General features: G+C 42.2%; 1 protein-coding gene across 1 annotated transcript; it reads right to left on the reverse strand.

Moving 5' to 3' along the window:
• Nucleotides 1-3923: 3923 nt before the first annotated feature.
• Nucleotides 3924-6808, reverse strand: LOC131692465 (allantoinase). Its single transcript, XM_058979527.1, has 3 exons — nucleotides 6535-6808; nucleotides 5064-5477; nucleotides 3924-5005 (listed from the first exon to the last, which is right to left on the reverse strand). The coding sequence occupies exons 1-3, from the start codon at nucleotides 6694-6696 to the stop codon at nucleotides 4145-4147; spliced, it is 1437 nt and encodes a 478-aa protein (XP_058835510.1). The 5' UTR covers nucleotides 6697-6808; the 3' UTR covers nucleotides 3924-4144.
• Nucleotides 6809-15625: the final 8817 nt, after the last annotated feature.

Below are 15625 nucleotides of genomic sequence, written 5' to 3' on the forward strand. Positions count from 1 at the left end.
AATTTTAGTTCCACCCGTTACCGCATAGAGGGCGCCAATACTAACTTTTTAACGGACAGAGATAGAAATTTGGTGTCTTCTACAAAGTTATAGCACAGGCATTTTTCAGTTTTTCTTTCGAACATCTTGATACTCTATCTCTCTTCTATGAAAAGTTAGTGGTGGCGCCCTCTATGCGGTCACAGGCGGAACTAAAATTTTCTAACCAAAACATAACTTGTCTTAGTTACTACACTTCTTGTAAACATACTATTCAGCTAAATCTAACCATTATTTCACAAAAATGTATAGTTCGCGGGACTCGAGTACTGATACACAACCATGCACTGCTAGGCCCCTTGCAAAACTGACTCAGACATCACTTCGTTAAAAGTTTAATAACTTCTTTTAACAAAGCCGAATTTACTAGCAGTCTTCGACAAAGTTGTAGACAATGAAATTATCTTTCTTATTTTCACTTACAGTGATAATATCATGCAAACAGTGCCACCTAGCGGCGAAAATACGAACTAGTGAGCTTTCTCCATGTAAATTATTGAAATATCCCATGCAAACTTCAGGCACGTTGGTCCAGTAGTTAGATATGTCCGATTTGCTTTAAATTTGGTGCAAGTACTCCTGGTGGGACTAGGAACCGACTCAGGGGTGGGCCGATTGAGTTTTCAAAAATTCATCATTTTTCTGGGCAGTCTAATATACATGCTATTCCTATGTGAAAAGCGTATCGCAGGTATACGTGTTTTCTTGCGTCAGATCTTACAAAACAACGGGAACCTTGCTTGTTCTAATCTTTATAATTTCGGTTACGTCTGAATAGCGTTTTGTCAGGTCGTTCCCATTTTGTAACATATCTTTGAACCGGAAGATCACCCAATATCGAAAGAAAAATATTTGTCTGGGAGGCACTCTGTACTATGAGGCAAGATGGCTTCCTCTTCGGGGAGATAATTTTAGTCATCCATTCCTACTCTTTTAGTACGACCTAAGTCGGCTATAGAATTTGTCTTAAGTAAAAAAAAACCTTGTGCCGTTCCGAAGGGTTTCACAAAACGACGTGCATTGTAGGTGCTGCTTTTTTATTAGTAATCCGAAGGTGTTGGCTCTGTGATCACAGCCAAGTGGCCTTTGGTTCAGCTATTAGGACGAGAATTGATGTTCGACAGTGCTTTTAAGAAAATAGGAGATTACAGTATCTTTAACTTTAGTGGGAGCTTCTGTAAAGTATTCAGTGGTTTCATAGGAACTGGAATTTATAGTAATTCCATTGAACTTTGAAGGGTCTGTTCAATTTTTTAGCGAGCTGAAAAGCTGCCGCCTATGGCTTAGTGGCTTGTGGTCCATCCCGCGAGACAAATCTTGCAAAATCGGACGAAGTAGCGACCCCGGTCCTAGGGAGCAGGACAAAATTGGGCACCTGTTTGCCTGTATGATTTCGTGTCCTCTATAGCGACCTATAAAATGTTCTCCTGCCACCGCGTGAGTCGTCGTCAGCCTTCTCAAATAAACATCGTACACAATGTTCGCTCTGGTTCTGTGCTCATATTAAACCCACAATTCGTGTACGAACTCAAACACTCTATTTCGTACCAAAACACGTGCACATGTTCGCCTGCACAACCGAACCCAACGTACGTACCCAGTGTGCGTACACATATGTTCGTGGCACCAATTTTCTCTTTCTCACTCTCATCATCACTAGCGTTGACTCTTTTTGCTTGTGCGAATCGTTCTCGTGTACGCACCCGGTGTACGTACACGGATGTTTGAACTAGAGTTTGCACATCGTTCGCTTGAGCTCGATGTTCGAGGCGAACCTGTACATCGAGACGAAGCATGTTTGAGGTTGCGCGTGCGCACGAAATTTTGTACACAGATACAAACTTGTCGATGTTCATGGGAAGTCTGGTCGTCGTTATCCACACTAAAATCGAATTGAAATCGCTTCTGTCTTGTCCCTATTTTCCTCTTTCGTCTCCTTAGGTCTGAAGCAAATCAATCTACTATAGAGTTTGATAATCCCTGTTGTTATGTGGTGGACGCAAAAAATAGGCTAGATTAGGAACGGTATTGTAAATTCCACATAAACAATCTCACTTCATTAGGGACAATCCACAAATGACGTAGCATTATAAAAGGGAGGGGGAGTTTTATATTTTGTGATGATGTATGACGACAGGGGGGTAGGGGGTCATGTCATGCTAAGTAGCTTTTTAAAGGGGAATAGGGGTTGACCTGATGTTACGACTACCTTACCCGTTTCATCTAACATCGTTTTTTTATTTTTCTTTAAATTTTTTACGGTGACAAGGAGGGAGGGTTACCGCAAGCTACGTAATTACCAGGGGGCTATTTAGAGTTTTGTGACGAAATGCTACGGTGGGGGAGGGGGGTGTTACGTCTACTCTCGTAGACTACCAATCCTCCGAACGACTCAATCTGTCTATTTGAAGCACTGAGCATTCAACTCACACAAACCACACCGATCTGGGTCGAGTGAAACAATCAACATTCTCTCAGGTGCCAGTCTTGCACTCCTTTCATAAATCAGCCAACATACCCAAGGTCAAAAGAGTCGATAGCTGGCAGGATTCACATGGATCCCCACCCAAGCGAAGTGATCAATTGCTACAGGTTGATTGTCGAATCACTTGTAAGTAGGAACACACATCAACCAACCAGTCATGAAGACATCTTTACCAACGAGCATGAACCAGACGAAGGCCACAGGTCAGCCTGTCCCTAACTCTTTAAAAGCCCCATATAATCTGAGATCAATTATTGGTTGATAACAAGAAAAAACGGCCATCATCCTACTCAGACCAAACAATACATATTTCCCCTGCATATTGACCTCCCCAGGTATCCGTTCCTAGCTTATCAAACTGCCCAAAGCAAAAATATATTTTATTCAGTAGGTAATAAGTTTAGCACTATCCAGAGGGAACTTGACTGTATACACACCGCTCTATCGCCGAAGCGATGTGATATCTCAACCAGAATATAGCATCTAAAGAGCACGCAATCCTATAAAAAGGAGGACTGTCAGGTAATCAAGTGTCACATCTAATGCATAGTTATACAATTTATATATACCTATGATTTGATGCGATGGCCGGAAGAGTAGATAAGCGACTACCTCCCCCAAGGGTCTGCTCAAAATTCGAAGACATTCCACCAAGTTTGTGGGATACTTCCGATCATAGAAATTATCTGCAAATTTTAAGGACTTCCCAGTATATTATAGGACATACCTTGCGTTCAACAGATATGCCACGATCTCTCTGAAGTTAGTTAGGCTTGTGTCAAGTTCATGGACATTTCTTGGCGTTTTGGAGATTCCTTCAAATGGACAGAACAGTCTTAAAATTCGCCGCAAAAGTGTGTAGTCCTTAAAGGCTTATCCAAAAACTTCGGTGGAATTCGTACAACTGATTTAGGTTACGTAGAACTACTTTCCAGTAACACCCTTGAAATCAGTAAGACTTTCTAAATCTTCCTTAAAATTTGCAGAATCAATTGAAATTGTTTTTTCTCGTATGCTTACATTCTTTCGAGGCAAAATTGAACATATGATTTAAACATCTGACTCGTGTGAACCTGAAAAAATGTAAGCCGATAGCTAGGCCTAAAATATGTCATGATTGATGAGAACTGTTCAGAGGGTTGTTTGAAGAACATGTATAAAACATAGTCATATTTCACATGTTTAATATCATTTTCCGAATAACTAGCGTGTTGCATCATTAAAAATTATCCCTCCCACATCAAATTGGATTATGATTTGAATTGATACCAAAAATCAAGGGTAATCATCATGCACCAAAATCCCTTACAAGCAATAGATGTCCGAACAATCTGAGAAGATGCAATTTATTCGCTCTTGAATAGCACAACACGCTGCCTGTTCTACCCCTATAAGTGAATACATAAAACAGTATTTATTACATCATAATCAAACTTATATAGATATATAAAAATAAAAATACTCCAAACATATGAACTATCAATAAATTTCTGAACTTAGGTTAAACTCTTCACATCGCCTGTAAACGATCTGCATAATATACGCAATAAACTTTAACAATTAAACAGTCTGCAATACTTTCAAGTCCATCGTACCTAAACATCTAAGCTGCAGCAAAGCTCACTCAAACTTCACCGCCTTGGACCCTCGTCGGGCAACCTTCTTCAGCAGAATGTTCCCCACCGGTGCAGCAAACTTCTCTGTCGCCTTATAAACGGGTGTACCACGAATAAAGCTAGCATGGACTACACCTCGCAACTTCCGATCCATGTAGGGGTTTGCCTTGTTCTGGAACTCGATAATATCCTGCGTGACCGTGAAACTATCCTCCGGATCCCAAACGCAAATGTCCCCATGGTAGCCAACCTCCAGCTTGCCCTTCACCTTATCGATACCGCACATCTTTGCCGGTTCCGTGCAAAGCAATCGCACCAGATCTGGAATCTTCAACCCATACCGTTGACAATTGGTCCAGAAAAGTGGCAAACCGAACTGAACCGATGAGATGCCACCCCAAGCTTTCATGAAATCGCCACGATTCTTACCGGAGTTGAGCAACTTCATACCCGGTGTGCTTGGCGAGTGATCCGAAACGACCATATTAATGTCCCCGTCAAAAACAGCCTGCCACAGCTGTTCCTGATTGCTCTTACCGCGAATTGGTGGACAGCACTTGTACTCGGTATGCGCATCCGGAATGTCCTCAGCAACAATCGACAGATAATGGTGACATGTTTCGACGGTCAGCTTGGCTCCGTTGGCTCTGGCTCCACGAATCAAAGGTAATGCCCGAGCAGCCGACAGGTGAACGATGTGACACGGAACGTCATAACGCTGTGAGAGTTTCGCCACCAACTCGATAGCTTCCGCTTCCATTTCATCCGGGCGGCTGTCCAAGAATGTTTCGTACTTTTTCGGATTGCACTTCTTCTCCACGGGGTGGTGCTGTTGATGGGACTTGCATTCGACCTCGGCATGAAACTGAAAATTTATTCGATATTGAGCTTTTATCTAGTGATTGACAGATGGCAGCACTTACAGCTAGCACCGAACCGGTTCCTTCCATCTTCTGCAGCGCCTGACGCAGATCCTCCTCTCCAACGTGTTGAAATTCGTCCACCCCACTAGGGCACAGGAAGCATTTGAAACCGACGACACCGGCATAGATCATTTTCTGCAGTTCGTCTGCATTCCCTGGTACTACACCGCCCCAGAATGCGACATCGACGAAGATCTTTCCACGCGCGGCGTTGATTTTGGTGCGTAGATTCGCTAGCGACGTTGTCGGTGGAATCGAATTCAGCGGCATATCGCAAATGGTTGTGAAACCGCCGGCAGCGGCTGCCTTAGTGGCCGTGTGAAAACCCTCCCATTCCGTCCGACCCGGTTCGTTGATGTGCACATGCGAATCGATCAGCCCCGGCATCAGCACGAGATCTCCGAAATCGTTAACCTGCAATTGTTCGGTGAGGTGAGCTTTATAAAGTAGGCGCGTAGTTTTGTTTTGTTATCCTCGAAAAACATGACAGTTGCTTACGCAACTTATCCCGAAGCACTGTGTCAATACGTGATTTAATCTTATCTGGCTTTGTTTTGGAAGATGTCTGGCATATTCCCAGGGGGTCAATTCATGGCGCTATTAAAAATTGGCTTATCATCGCACAAGAGAGGCTGGACAGTGAAAGGAACAATGGCGATTAAAAATTACTCCCCGCAAGCTATGGGTTATCGGTCGGGGTCTCGCTGTGTCAGATTTGAACTTGCAGCGTAAGTAGGCAGGGGTGGCAGGGGATACGTTCCGAGAAAGTGGCCAAAATTCTGCAACGATGGTTAAGTTCATTATTTATTAGGGGGTGCGGCTCTTATCAGCAGTTTATGGTCCCACTAAAGCAAGTGACAACAATCTCGCGTGGGCCGGTGACAGGTATGATATCTATCGGCTGAGTGCCGTTCGTTTGACTAGTAAAAATAGAAGGATGCTTGTCCGACCATTCTTATCTCGTTGCTGTCGGGAGAAATGGTCGGCAAGATTGTTTGAACGGGGCAAATCTTGTATGTGCGAAACTCGACCCGGAACGCGGTCTCAGCGGAAAATTTTGGAGCAATAAATGTTGCAGTGTATTTAGTATGAACCTGAGGCTCGAATCGGGAGGTGATAAGGTGACAACGGTTGTTGAGAAATGTGAGACAGTAGAGCCAATTAAGCCATTAGGTCATTAGTGAAAATGCACTTTAAAATTCACAATAGCAACGTTGCAGTGGCTGTAAAATTTGTTCTATACGAACACAACCGCAGAATTTCATAAGGAAACATGGGAATAATTCGGAACATGTACCGATTGAAGTAAATTTCAATGCACTACGTTCGTTCGATTAACTAGTTGGATGAATTTCAAATTTAGATTATTGCTTTAACACATAACGTCTTTCTCTAGAACGAAAGGAGCGTCAGGTCCCCTAACCAACAGCGGATCTTAAACTACACTCGACAATTTCCCACCGATGTATACCTCAACATCGTGCTTCTCCTGATAGGACTTCACATCCGCGGGTCGGTCAAAAATTCTAGAAACTTTTCCATCCACACTCGACACCAGAATCCCACCGGCGAAAATGTCTGGATAGTGATCCGAGTTCAGAAAAATTCTATTACTAACAAATAGCGAGTCCATAATTCAATTTTTTCAACTTTATTCCAAGCGCTTTCACTGACACTTTTCAAACGAACCAAACTTGGAATATTGACTTGGCTTTGGCAAGAATTGGAACCGCTCCGTTCAACGTTGGCCGGTACACTAAGGATTCCGAGCCGCGAGTCGCTTCTTTTAATCCCGCAGGAGACCTCGCCTCGAGCGGTAAACTTCCATACAAACATATACAAACCCATGTTTGCTGCAGGAGTAGAGCTACTATGGTCCTGTTGTTAGTACACTTAAGTACCTACTATCAGTCAGCACAGTGAATGTAATCAACGCGTGCACACACAGAGCAAGAGCGAAAGAAAGAGAGAAGACACACATTGATGAGGATCCGTTGACTGATCGGTGGCAAATCGCTCACCCTCATGTAAACACAAAACAAGCCATGTCCTGCCTGCGATTAACTATGGTGGTCTAGTCTGTTGAGGTAAGATGGGTCACTAATGAACCGATTGCAGGCTCTTATTTCGCGTTATTTTAGCCTCGATTGCAATTTTCGCAAGGTATAAAAATAGGACACGCTTTAGTCGCCCAGATTGGAATATTTCTTAGCTGATATTCGTTATGTTATCCCTAACAGATCTATGTAAATAAATCTATGTAAATAAAAAAGACAGAACTTGGGAAAATCAGAAGAATATATTTCTTCAAGACTCGGGTTGCACAGAAAATTTGTCTCATAAACCGGTCGCCATATGTTCGAGTGCTGACTCGGAAAGATTCTTAATGTCAGTAGAGTCGTTGCAATTGTCCCATATGCTAAAAATTGACCGAAAAATCGGTTGAAACAAGCGGTCGACATTACGCAACGAATTTGTAGTATTAACGCGCATTTCTTCTGACATTCTTCTAACAGAACGTAGTAAACAATTGCACCCGGCTGTGACCCACCATAATTGAGCTTATCTCCTGCGCGAATTAGTAATAAAAATTGGATTTTTTTTAAAACGGTCGAGTTCACAATTTGAGATTATTTCGCGTAATTCGAAAGTCTGCCTTTTGACCACCATATGACTGCGTGTTGATTGAGTATATGTACTTTGAATTTGAGGTGGTAAAATGTTGTAATTTCCGAATGCACTCTTTTTTATATGTATCGATAGTGGGTGTTACGTCACGTCACGTTACGTGTTTGGGTGTTATCCCAAATTGCCAAGCAGTTTACTTAGTATGTATATGTTATATGACTCGTACGACTTTTTAATTGGGAGTTACGATACTTTTAGTCTTGATGACGAGGCAATCCAATCCCCTTTTTAATCTTGGATATTTCGTTGTTATATAGAGGATGTGATCAGCACCTCTACTCTACCCAAACACAGTGTCGGACAAAACAAAATGACCTGGTTTCTCTTCCAGCATTCGCGCTACATGTCCAGCATCCTGTAGTCTGTCGCGTTTTATCAGCCTTCCAATGTCTGCGTGCCTATTTTTTTCTTTATTTTTGTAGAGGAAACTCTGCCATTGCGATCACTATTCAGGTTATCTTTTGTGGCTGCCCTTGTTTGCTTTACAAATTATGGAATTATTGCTTCCTTCGAGAGAATAATGCTGCACAATTGCAGAAAATAGGTTCCGAGCTCTCGGACTCTTAACTTTTGCCAATTTTTTTCAGGCAAAACAATGTCCTGTAAACAAACCTGTGATTATACGTAAGTCTTTGCGTTTTAGATCCATTGTTTTTTTTTTTGGTTCTCTTTGTAGCTGGATTCTGAATGTATGGATTTCTCTGCTTGCCGAACGCCTAATTTGTTACACCACTCATTTAATAGTTGGTCTCTAGACCAAGCTTAAAGTTTGTTTCATGGTACCGGTAGATATGGTTCTGGTCCAACGAACGTGTTTGATGAACCACATCTGGCTCATTGGTCTGACCACTTACCAGTAATCTTCTCTTTATTGAACAGGCACCTAGCTTCCTTCCTCAGTGTTGCTAGATTTTTGTTCCACCAAGGAACAGACCTCGTTACTAGAGGGCAACTGTCATTATAGGCGGATATGATCCTCTTTTATAGATCGTTTTGACGCATTATCCAGATCTGCTGGAGATTGGTTTTTTCTCCTCGTTCTATTCGCCTCTTCCTGGTGTAAGCGGAATACCCACCCATTTGTTTTCCTTATTTTCCTGTGTTTTTGCACTATGAGTTTATTGGCTTCTATGGCTAACATTATGTGTTTGTGATCCGACAGACTAGGTTTGTCAGAATCTTATCAACTCTTTTCCGTTATTTGAGCACTGCATAACTTGCAGTCGAGTTCTTCGCTCCTAGCTACGTTCGAAGAAGTCGCTTCAACTCCTTTGTTACAATCATTAACATCATTTGACGAAAAGTATTCCTAGTAGGTAGTCACCTCTGGTATTTATATTCGTGCTACCCCATATTATGTGACGTGCATTGGCATCACATCCAATGATAAAGGGCTTGTTTATGCTTCTGCAGTACTTTGTGAGGGCATCGATTTCAGAAGGTTGTGCTGTATCCGTATCGCCCCTGCTTTCGTCTAGCCGTTGGTACCTGCACTGTTATTGCAAAGACGTCTCGTTGAATGAATCCTGTAATTGAAGAGAACTTTATTGCTCTGTTCATCAAAGCTACAGCTTTTTGAGATGGCTGATCTTTGCAATATACTAACTTGTGAGCTAAGAAATTTAAGCCAAAGATTTTGTGTTTATTTAGTTATTTATCATCAGACATTATAGTCTAAATGATTTGGGTAGGAAAAAATCCGTTTGCCTCCGACCAGGCGCCACCCTCAATGAGACCTAAAACCACAATCTTTTCGTAAGGTTAGATTTACAAAATCACATAAAATTACACGTCAGGTTGCATATTACCACAGGTAACAGATGTTTAGGCTAGAACAAGATTTCTTCAAAAATCTGTGTAAACTTTCAAATAGACAAACGTTGGAAATCCGTGTTTCACTATTGCCATCTGCGCAACTGTTTGCTACACGTGTTTGACAGCTGCACTCTAGCTGCATTGTACCGATCACTGCGCCATCTACAAACGTTTTCTAAAAGTGTTTCAGACGTCTGATTTATTCGGAATTTCAGTAGCGGGCATTTACACACGATTGAAATCGAGCCTAAACGTGTTATCTGTGACATTACTAATACACATAATCAGTCTTCCCATATGCACATCGCACACAATGTTCGCTCTGGTTCTGTGCTCATATTAAACCCACACTTCATGTACGAACTCAAACATGCTATTTCGTACCTAAACACGTGCACATGTTCGCCTGCACAACTGAGCCCCATGTGCGTACACGGTGTGCGTACACATCGGCTCGTGGCACCAGTTTTCTCTTTCTCACTCTCATCGTCACTAGCGCTGACACTTTTTGCCATGTGCGAGTCGTTCTCGTGTACACACCCGGTGTACGTACACGGATGTTTGAACTAGAGTTTGCAATCGTTTGCTTGAGTTCGATGTTCGAGGCGAACTTGTACATCGTGATGAAGCATGTTTGAAGTTGAACGCGTGCACGAAATTTTCTACACAGGTACAAAATTGTCCATCTTCATGGGAAGTCTGCACATAATTATCATAGTAATCATTCTCATTCTGCTTGCAAATATTTACGAGGAGTCATCAAAGGCACAAGCACTGTAAGCCCGAGAAAAGGTTCGAATCATTGGAATCCAAAAGATGTGTGACTCGGTAATAATAATGATACCCTTCTCGCTACTCGAAAGTTGAACCAGGTCTTCTCAAATGGCTCGATTCATATTTAACTAACCGTCATCAAATAGTTAGATTCAAAGGGAAGAAATCGAATCCTATTCAAGTCACATCAGGAGTTCCTCAAGGCTCCCATCTAGGCCCTCTTTTGTTAATTTTATTCGTGAACGACATTTCATTAATTCATTCATTCAAAAACATAAAAATTCTTATCTATTCAGACGACATGAAGCTCTTTTTAGAAATAAGGAACCAACAAAACATAAAGATGTTACAGGAAGAAATGCATATGTTTAATCTCTGGTGTAAAAAAAGCCTTCTGTAACTAAACGTAAAAAATGTAATGCAATAACTTTTAGTAGGAAAGGAAATACACCTGACATTTCAATCACTCTAGGAAATCAAGTGCGAAAAAGTTAAAGATTTGGGAGTCATTCTAGATTCAAAATAACATTCATTTATCATTATAACACAATCATCGATAGAGCAAATAACATGCTTGGATTTATAAAGAGTTTTAATTACAATTTTAATGATCCATGTACAATTAAAACATTATACATCTCGTATGTAAGGTCAATACTGGGATATTGTAGCATAGTTTGGAAGGAATAGAATCAGTACAAAGGCAATAGTAAATTTTGTGGATCATTGCAAGGCATGTTCCTAAGAGCTAAGCGTATGAACTTTTTCTGTACTCTTTCCAATTTTGAACATCCAGTTAGGTGATGAGGATTACAACCCAGCGAGATGAACTCGAGGATTGGTCTGACCAATGCGCAGTACAATATAGACAGTACGGATCCGTAAATTCCGATTGGCTTTCGCAATTATGTTGGTCATATGTGAATTGAAGAACAGATTTTGGTCAAGAATTACACCCACGTCACCGACTTCATTGACTCCCTGTAGTGCAACCCCATCGATACTGCAATCGAAGATTGACGGTTAGTTCTTCCTGTGGAACGTCATCAGGAAGCATTTGGTAATGTTTACAGTAAGCTGATTCATTCGACACCACTACACAAAGCGATCCAATAGTGCTTGAAGTCGGCGGCAGTCCTCGACTGACTGGATGACTAAACCAAGCTTAACCCTTCGGACGTCGCGCAAATGGTTCACCGAACGAGCACCCGCTGGTGCCCTCAGATGATTTCGCTAGATTTTGAAAGCAGCCGGAAGGTTAAGGTCGTCGGCAAATATCATTAACTCAATCATTGGAAAAACAGTGAACAGTGAAAAGCAGTGGGCCCAGATTGCTACCCTGCGGTACACCTTATCTATTGGTAAATGGAGTCGATATACAAGAGTCCAACAACTTCACACAAAGCTTTCTCTGCGTACGATAGGTGCATAGCAACAACGTCAGCTTGTCGGACGCTCCTAACTTGTACAGCTTCCCATGGGCGATTCGGTCAATTTAAAACAACTTAGATCCAGCTGAGAGATTCGTTATTCTGCGGCTTTGAACAACGCAAACACGTAGGATTACTTCCAAACGTCGAGGTACTTAGCTTGGTCAAATGATTGATTGTAGATGCGAGACAAAGGTTCAGCCAAAGCGACGGCATAGTGGCAGTAGACAGCAGCTGATCTAGGCGAGAAAGAGTCTTTTAGTTTTCTTGCAGCTGCAATTGCAATGTCGGGAGAAACAAATCAGTGATATCTTGTGGAGCAAGATCTGATCGGTCGCCTGATCAGATGCTGAACTGGTAGCAAAAACGAATGCGGAATGATTGGCAAATTGCAGTGGACGACACTGCCTCTTTGTTGATTAGGACGAACGCTGAAATTTTTCCTTTTAGGAATTACAAAGTTCCAAAATCCTTTGAAATTACTTCGTAAGCCTACTTGAACTCGTTATTTTCCCACGCTTCATGTAGAAGAGTTATATCTGGGCCCTCCTTGGTGAACCTCCGGGCAAGGCCGTTTGTGGTATCCTTTGCGTGATCCAGCAAACGCTGCTCATTTTTTGGTGCTTTTCTGCCGTCGATTTTGGTGCCAATGCTTCGTCCCCTTCATTGTGCCGACGGCTAGTCGCAGGCTGTTTGCTGTTCGACAGTCCAGTGGCCTGTATTTCCTACCCTATTTCCGTTTTCGCACCTTCATCTGCGATCTTCGCCTTGCGTAACAATTCGGGAGCCGCATACGGTAGGGTGCTTTTATGTATAGCTTGTAAGACAGGCTGCCACCGATGCACTCGTTACCGCTGCTGCAGGCTTGCTATGATCAGTCCGTCGTGAGGTATTCCGTGTTGATATATGAAACTTCATCTACCGTCAACAGGAGCTCTACCGCTATGACTGCGCTTCTCTTCACGACCCTCCAGCGTTATGAGCAGAAATTGTCATTCTGATTCTGCACCAGGCTGAGAATGTTCCCATCGGACCTGTCGATACTGTCGGGAAAATATCCGATGAAAAGCCCTGGTTGAGGAATCTGCGACACTTCAACGGTTTCCAATGAAGCGCCTTCCCGGGGTTTGATCGCATCTGTGGCAATCTGCAGCCCCTTGCGGTATTTTTTGTTGTCTGCACAAGCGATTTCGTGATATCCTTGTTTGTAGGTGCACTACCTAAACTTGCGTCTCGTATTACTAGAGATCTGCTCCGTGGCGGTTTTCCGGATAAGCTAACACGATCAGTCAAAGCGACGATGGATCGGGTGATGTGCGTTGTTCGAGTATCAGGGCACTCTCGAATCCCTTTGAATCTCGAAGAGGGTTACGGCAAGGTAATGGTCTATCGTGCTGTTCAACGTTGCGTTAGAAGGTGTAATAAGGCGAGCGGGGATAGACACGAGTGGCACGATCTTCAGGAAGTCCGTCCAGCTTCTTGGCTTCGTCGACGACATTGACATAATAGCACGGAACTTTGAGGCGATGTCGAAAACGTACATCAGACTGAAGGCAGAAACCCTAGCAGGATTGGACTTGCCATCAACGTTTCGAAGACAAAATACATGAGAGGAAGAGGTTCTAGAGACGACAACGTGAACCTCCCATCCCGAGTTCGGATTGACGGTGACGAAATCGAGATGGTCGACGAATACGTGTATTTGGGCTCACTGATAACCGCCGACAACGATACCTGCAGAGAAATTCAGAAACGGATCTTGGCGGGAAATCGTGCCTACTTAGAACTCCGGAGGGACTCCGGTCGAACAAAATTCGCCGCCGCACGAAGTTGATTATCTACAAGACGCTGATTAGACCGATAGTCCTCTACGGCCACGAGACCTGGACTATGCTCGTGGAGGACCACGAGCAAACGAAAAGCCCATAATACACCCATGCTCATGGGGTTTGACATGGGTATTTGAAATGGGTTCAACCCATGAAAATACCATCATCATGGCCAGGTAGATCCCATCTAAAATAACGCGCCAGGTAACTTATTCAGCATCTGAAAGTAGACTGTATTAAAAGGTTATATCTGAACTTTTACATAGTATCGAAAATACCGGTACAAATTTTTATTCAGTACCGGTATTTTGGAGCACCAGCTTTATAATCTGGTTATTTGAAGCATCTCATCTGATACTTAATATAAATGTAAGTCAATTTTTATTAAATAAAATCAGATTCAAGATATGAAATCTTGTATTAGTAGGTCTGATCTGTGATACCACAATGGATCTAAATACTGGTCGCAGTGGTTCGTCTCCAACAAAAAAAGGTCTGATTCCAAGATAGTTTGTTTTTTTTTAAATTCATCATGAAGTAGGATACAGTGCTTAACCGAAACGTCAAATTCCGCAGAAAAAAAGTTTCAAATTGATAGCCAAAAACTAATACTACGAGGCTTACCATTTCTTCGAAAATCATTCAATTAACCTTTTTCACACTCATGACTTAACCCACCTTATCTCATACACGAAATTGCAATTAAGTTGAATCGTTTTCAAGTGTTCTTCGCAACGAGTTCAGATTATTATGGCGCCTTGCCGTCGAGCCTAAGCAGGAGAAATGTTTTTTTTCAGTAAAATGCACTAAGTACCTTTGGAGCTACGGTTACGGTCATGATTGTTCAAAAGTTAAACTTCGATTTTAATTGGCATTGTGCGTGTGTTTGATGATATTTTCTGTTGTTTTACGACAATGCCACCTATCTATCCCCGGTAAATGACTAGATTACTTCTAGTGTCGCGAAAAGAAATACGATTTATTGAAGAAGAGCCTTATCTACATCTCTAATAGCGTCGTCTTAGTGCGCTGATCGAGGCTCATAGGGATAATCAAGCGGGAATAATAAGCATTGTCCACGACTCATCATTAAGCTGTAAAAACAGACAATTATCGAAAATGGTTTTTTTCCGCAATCGACAACGAATTTCAATGTAACAGACCAAACTCAATACATACGCGTTAGCTTCTGCGTCAGATTTTACTCGACTAAAAGCTAGATTAGCATTTCTAGAATGAGTTTTGCGAATGGAATCACAGAATGGCCACAGATCTTCAAATATGTCCTGAGGCTGGATCAACAGATCGCTGATTGGCAAATTGTTCCTCTAATTTTAATTTTTGAAGAATAACAGAAGTGCCATAAAACCTCAGAAAATAAGGTTTTAAATCTTATTTATATTACTATCTACAGTAGCGTTGGACGTTGTTTACCCATTTATTCACCGAGCCTGGTCGTAAAACTTCGAAATCCTATTTTCTTCTGATAAACACTATCCTTAATTGCGTCACCAGAATCTCAAACAGATCTCACCCCATATAGCTCTAAAAATAGATAACAATCAACAACACAGTTCGAAAATAGCTGCCCTCTGGCTCGAGAGGAACTGAACCGGCATACAACCAAAGCTCGCTCTTCCGGGTGTGCAAGCTAATTCACTTGCCACGAAAAGCATTCACAGCCGCCTAATGTTTACAGAAGGTTCATTATAAAGGTCGAAACGGCGGCGCCAACAGATTAAGAATATTAATAGCCAACCCCCGAATCAGCAAAACCACACAACACACAAAGAAAGCTCTCGACGTTCCCCCCTGATAATTGTTTTCGTTTGACCACACACCAACTTTCGCTATGGAAAATTACTGTGTGCCGAGAGATGTTTATATAATGTGTGCTTTTATTCTTGATCCTGGCTGAGTCAGTCAGGCGCGGCTTCGAACATATTTTTTTTGTTCATTAAATTTGTTGCGCCTAAGTCTTCCCTGACCGTCGTCACGTGATGGATGGAAGGATGGACGTCTAGTG

This window comes from Topomyia yanbarensis, chromosome 1 (assembly GCF_030247195.1).
Source record: "Topomyia yanbarensis strain Yona2022 chromosome 1, ASM3024719v1, whole genome shotgun sequence".
NCBI classification, from domain to species: domain Eukaryota; kingdom Metazoa; phylum Arthropoda; class Insecta; order Diptera; family Culicidae; genus Topomyia; species Topomyia yanbarensis.

Coding starts and splice junctions, on each gene's coding strand:
- LOC131692465 (XM_058979527.1), bottom strand. CDS start 6,696: ATGGACTCGCTATTTGTTAGTAATAGAATTTTTCTGAACTCGGATCAC. Junction 5,478..6,534: donor AGGAGAAGCACGATGTTGAG/GTATACATCGGT, acceptor GAACAATTGCAG/GTTAACGATTTCGGAGATCT. Junction 5,006..5,063: donor GAACCGGTTCGGTGCTAGCT/GTAAGTGCTGCC, acceptor ATAAATTTTCAG/TTTCATGCCGAGGTCGAATG.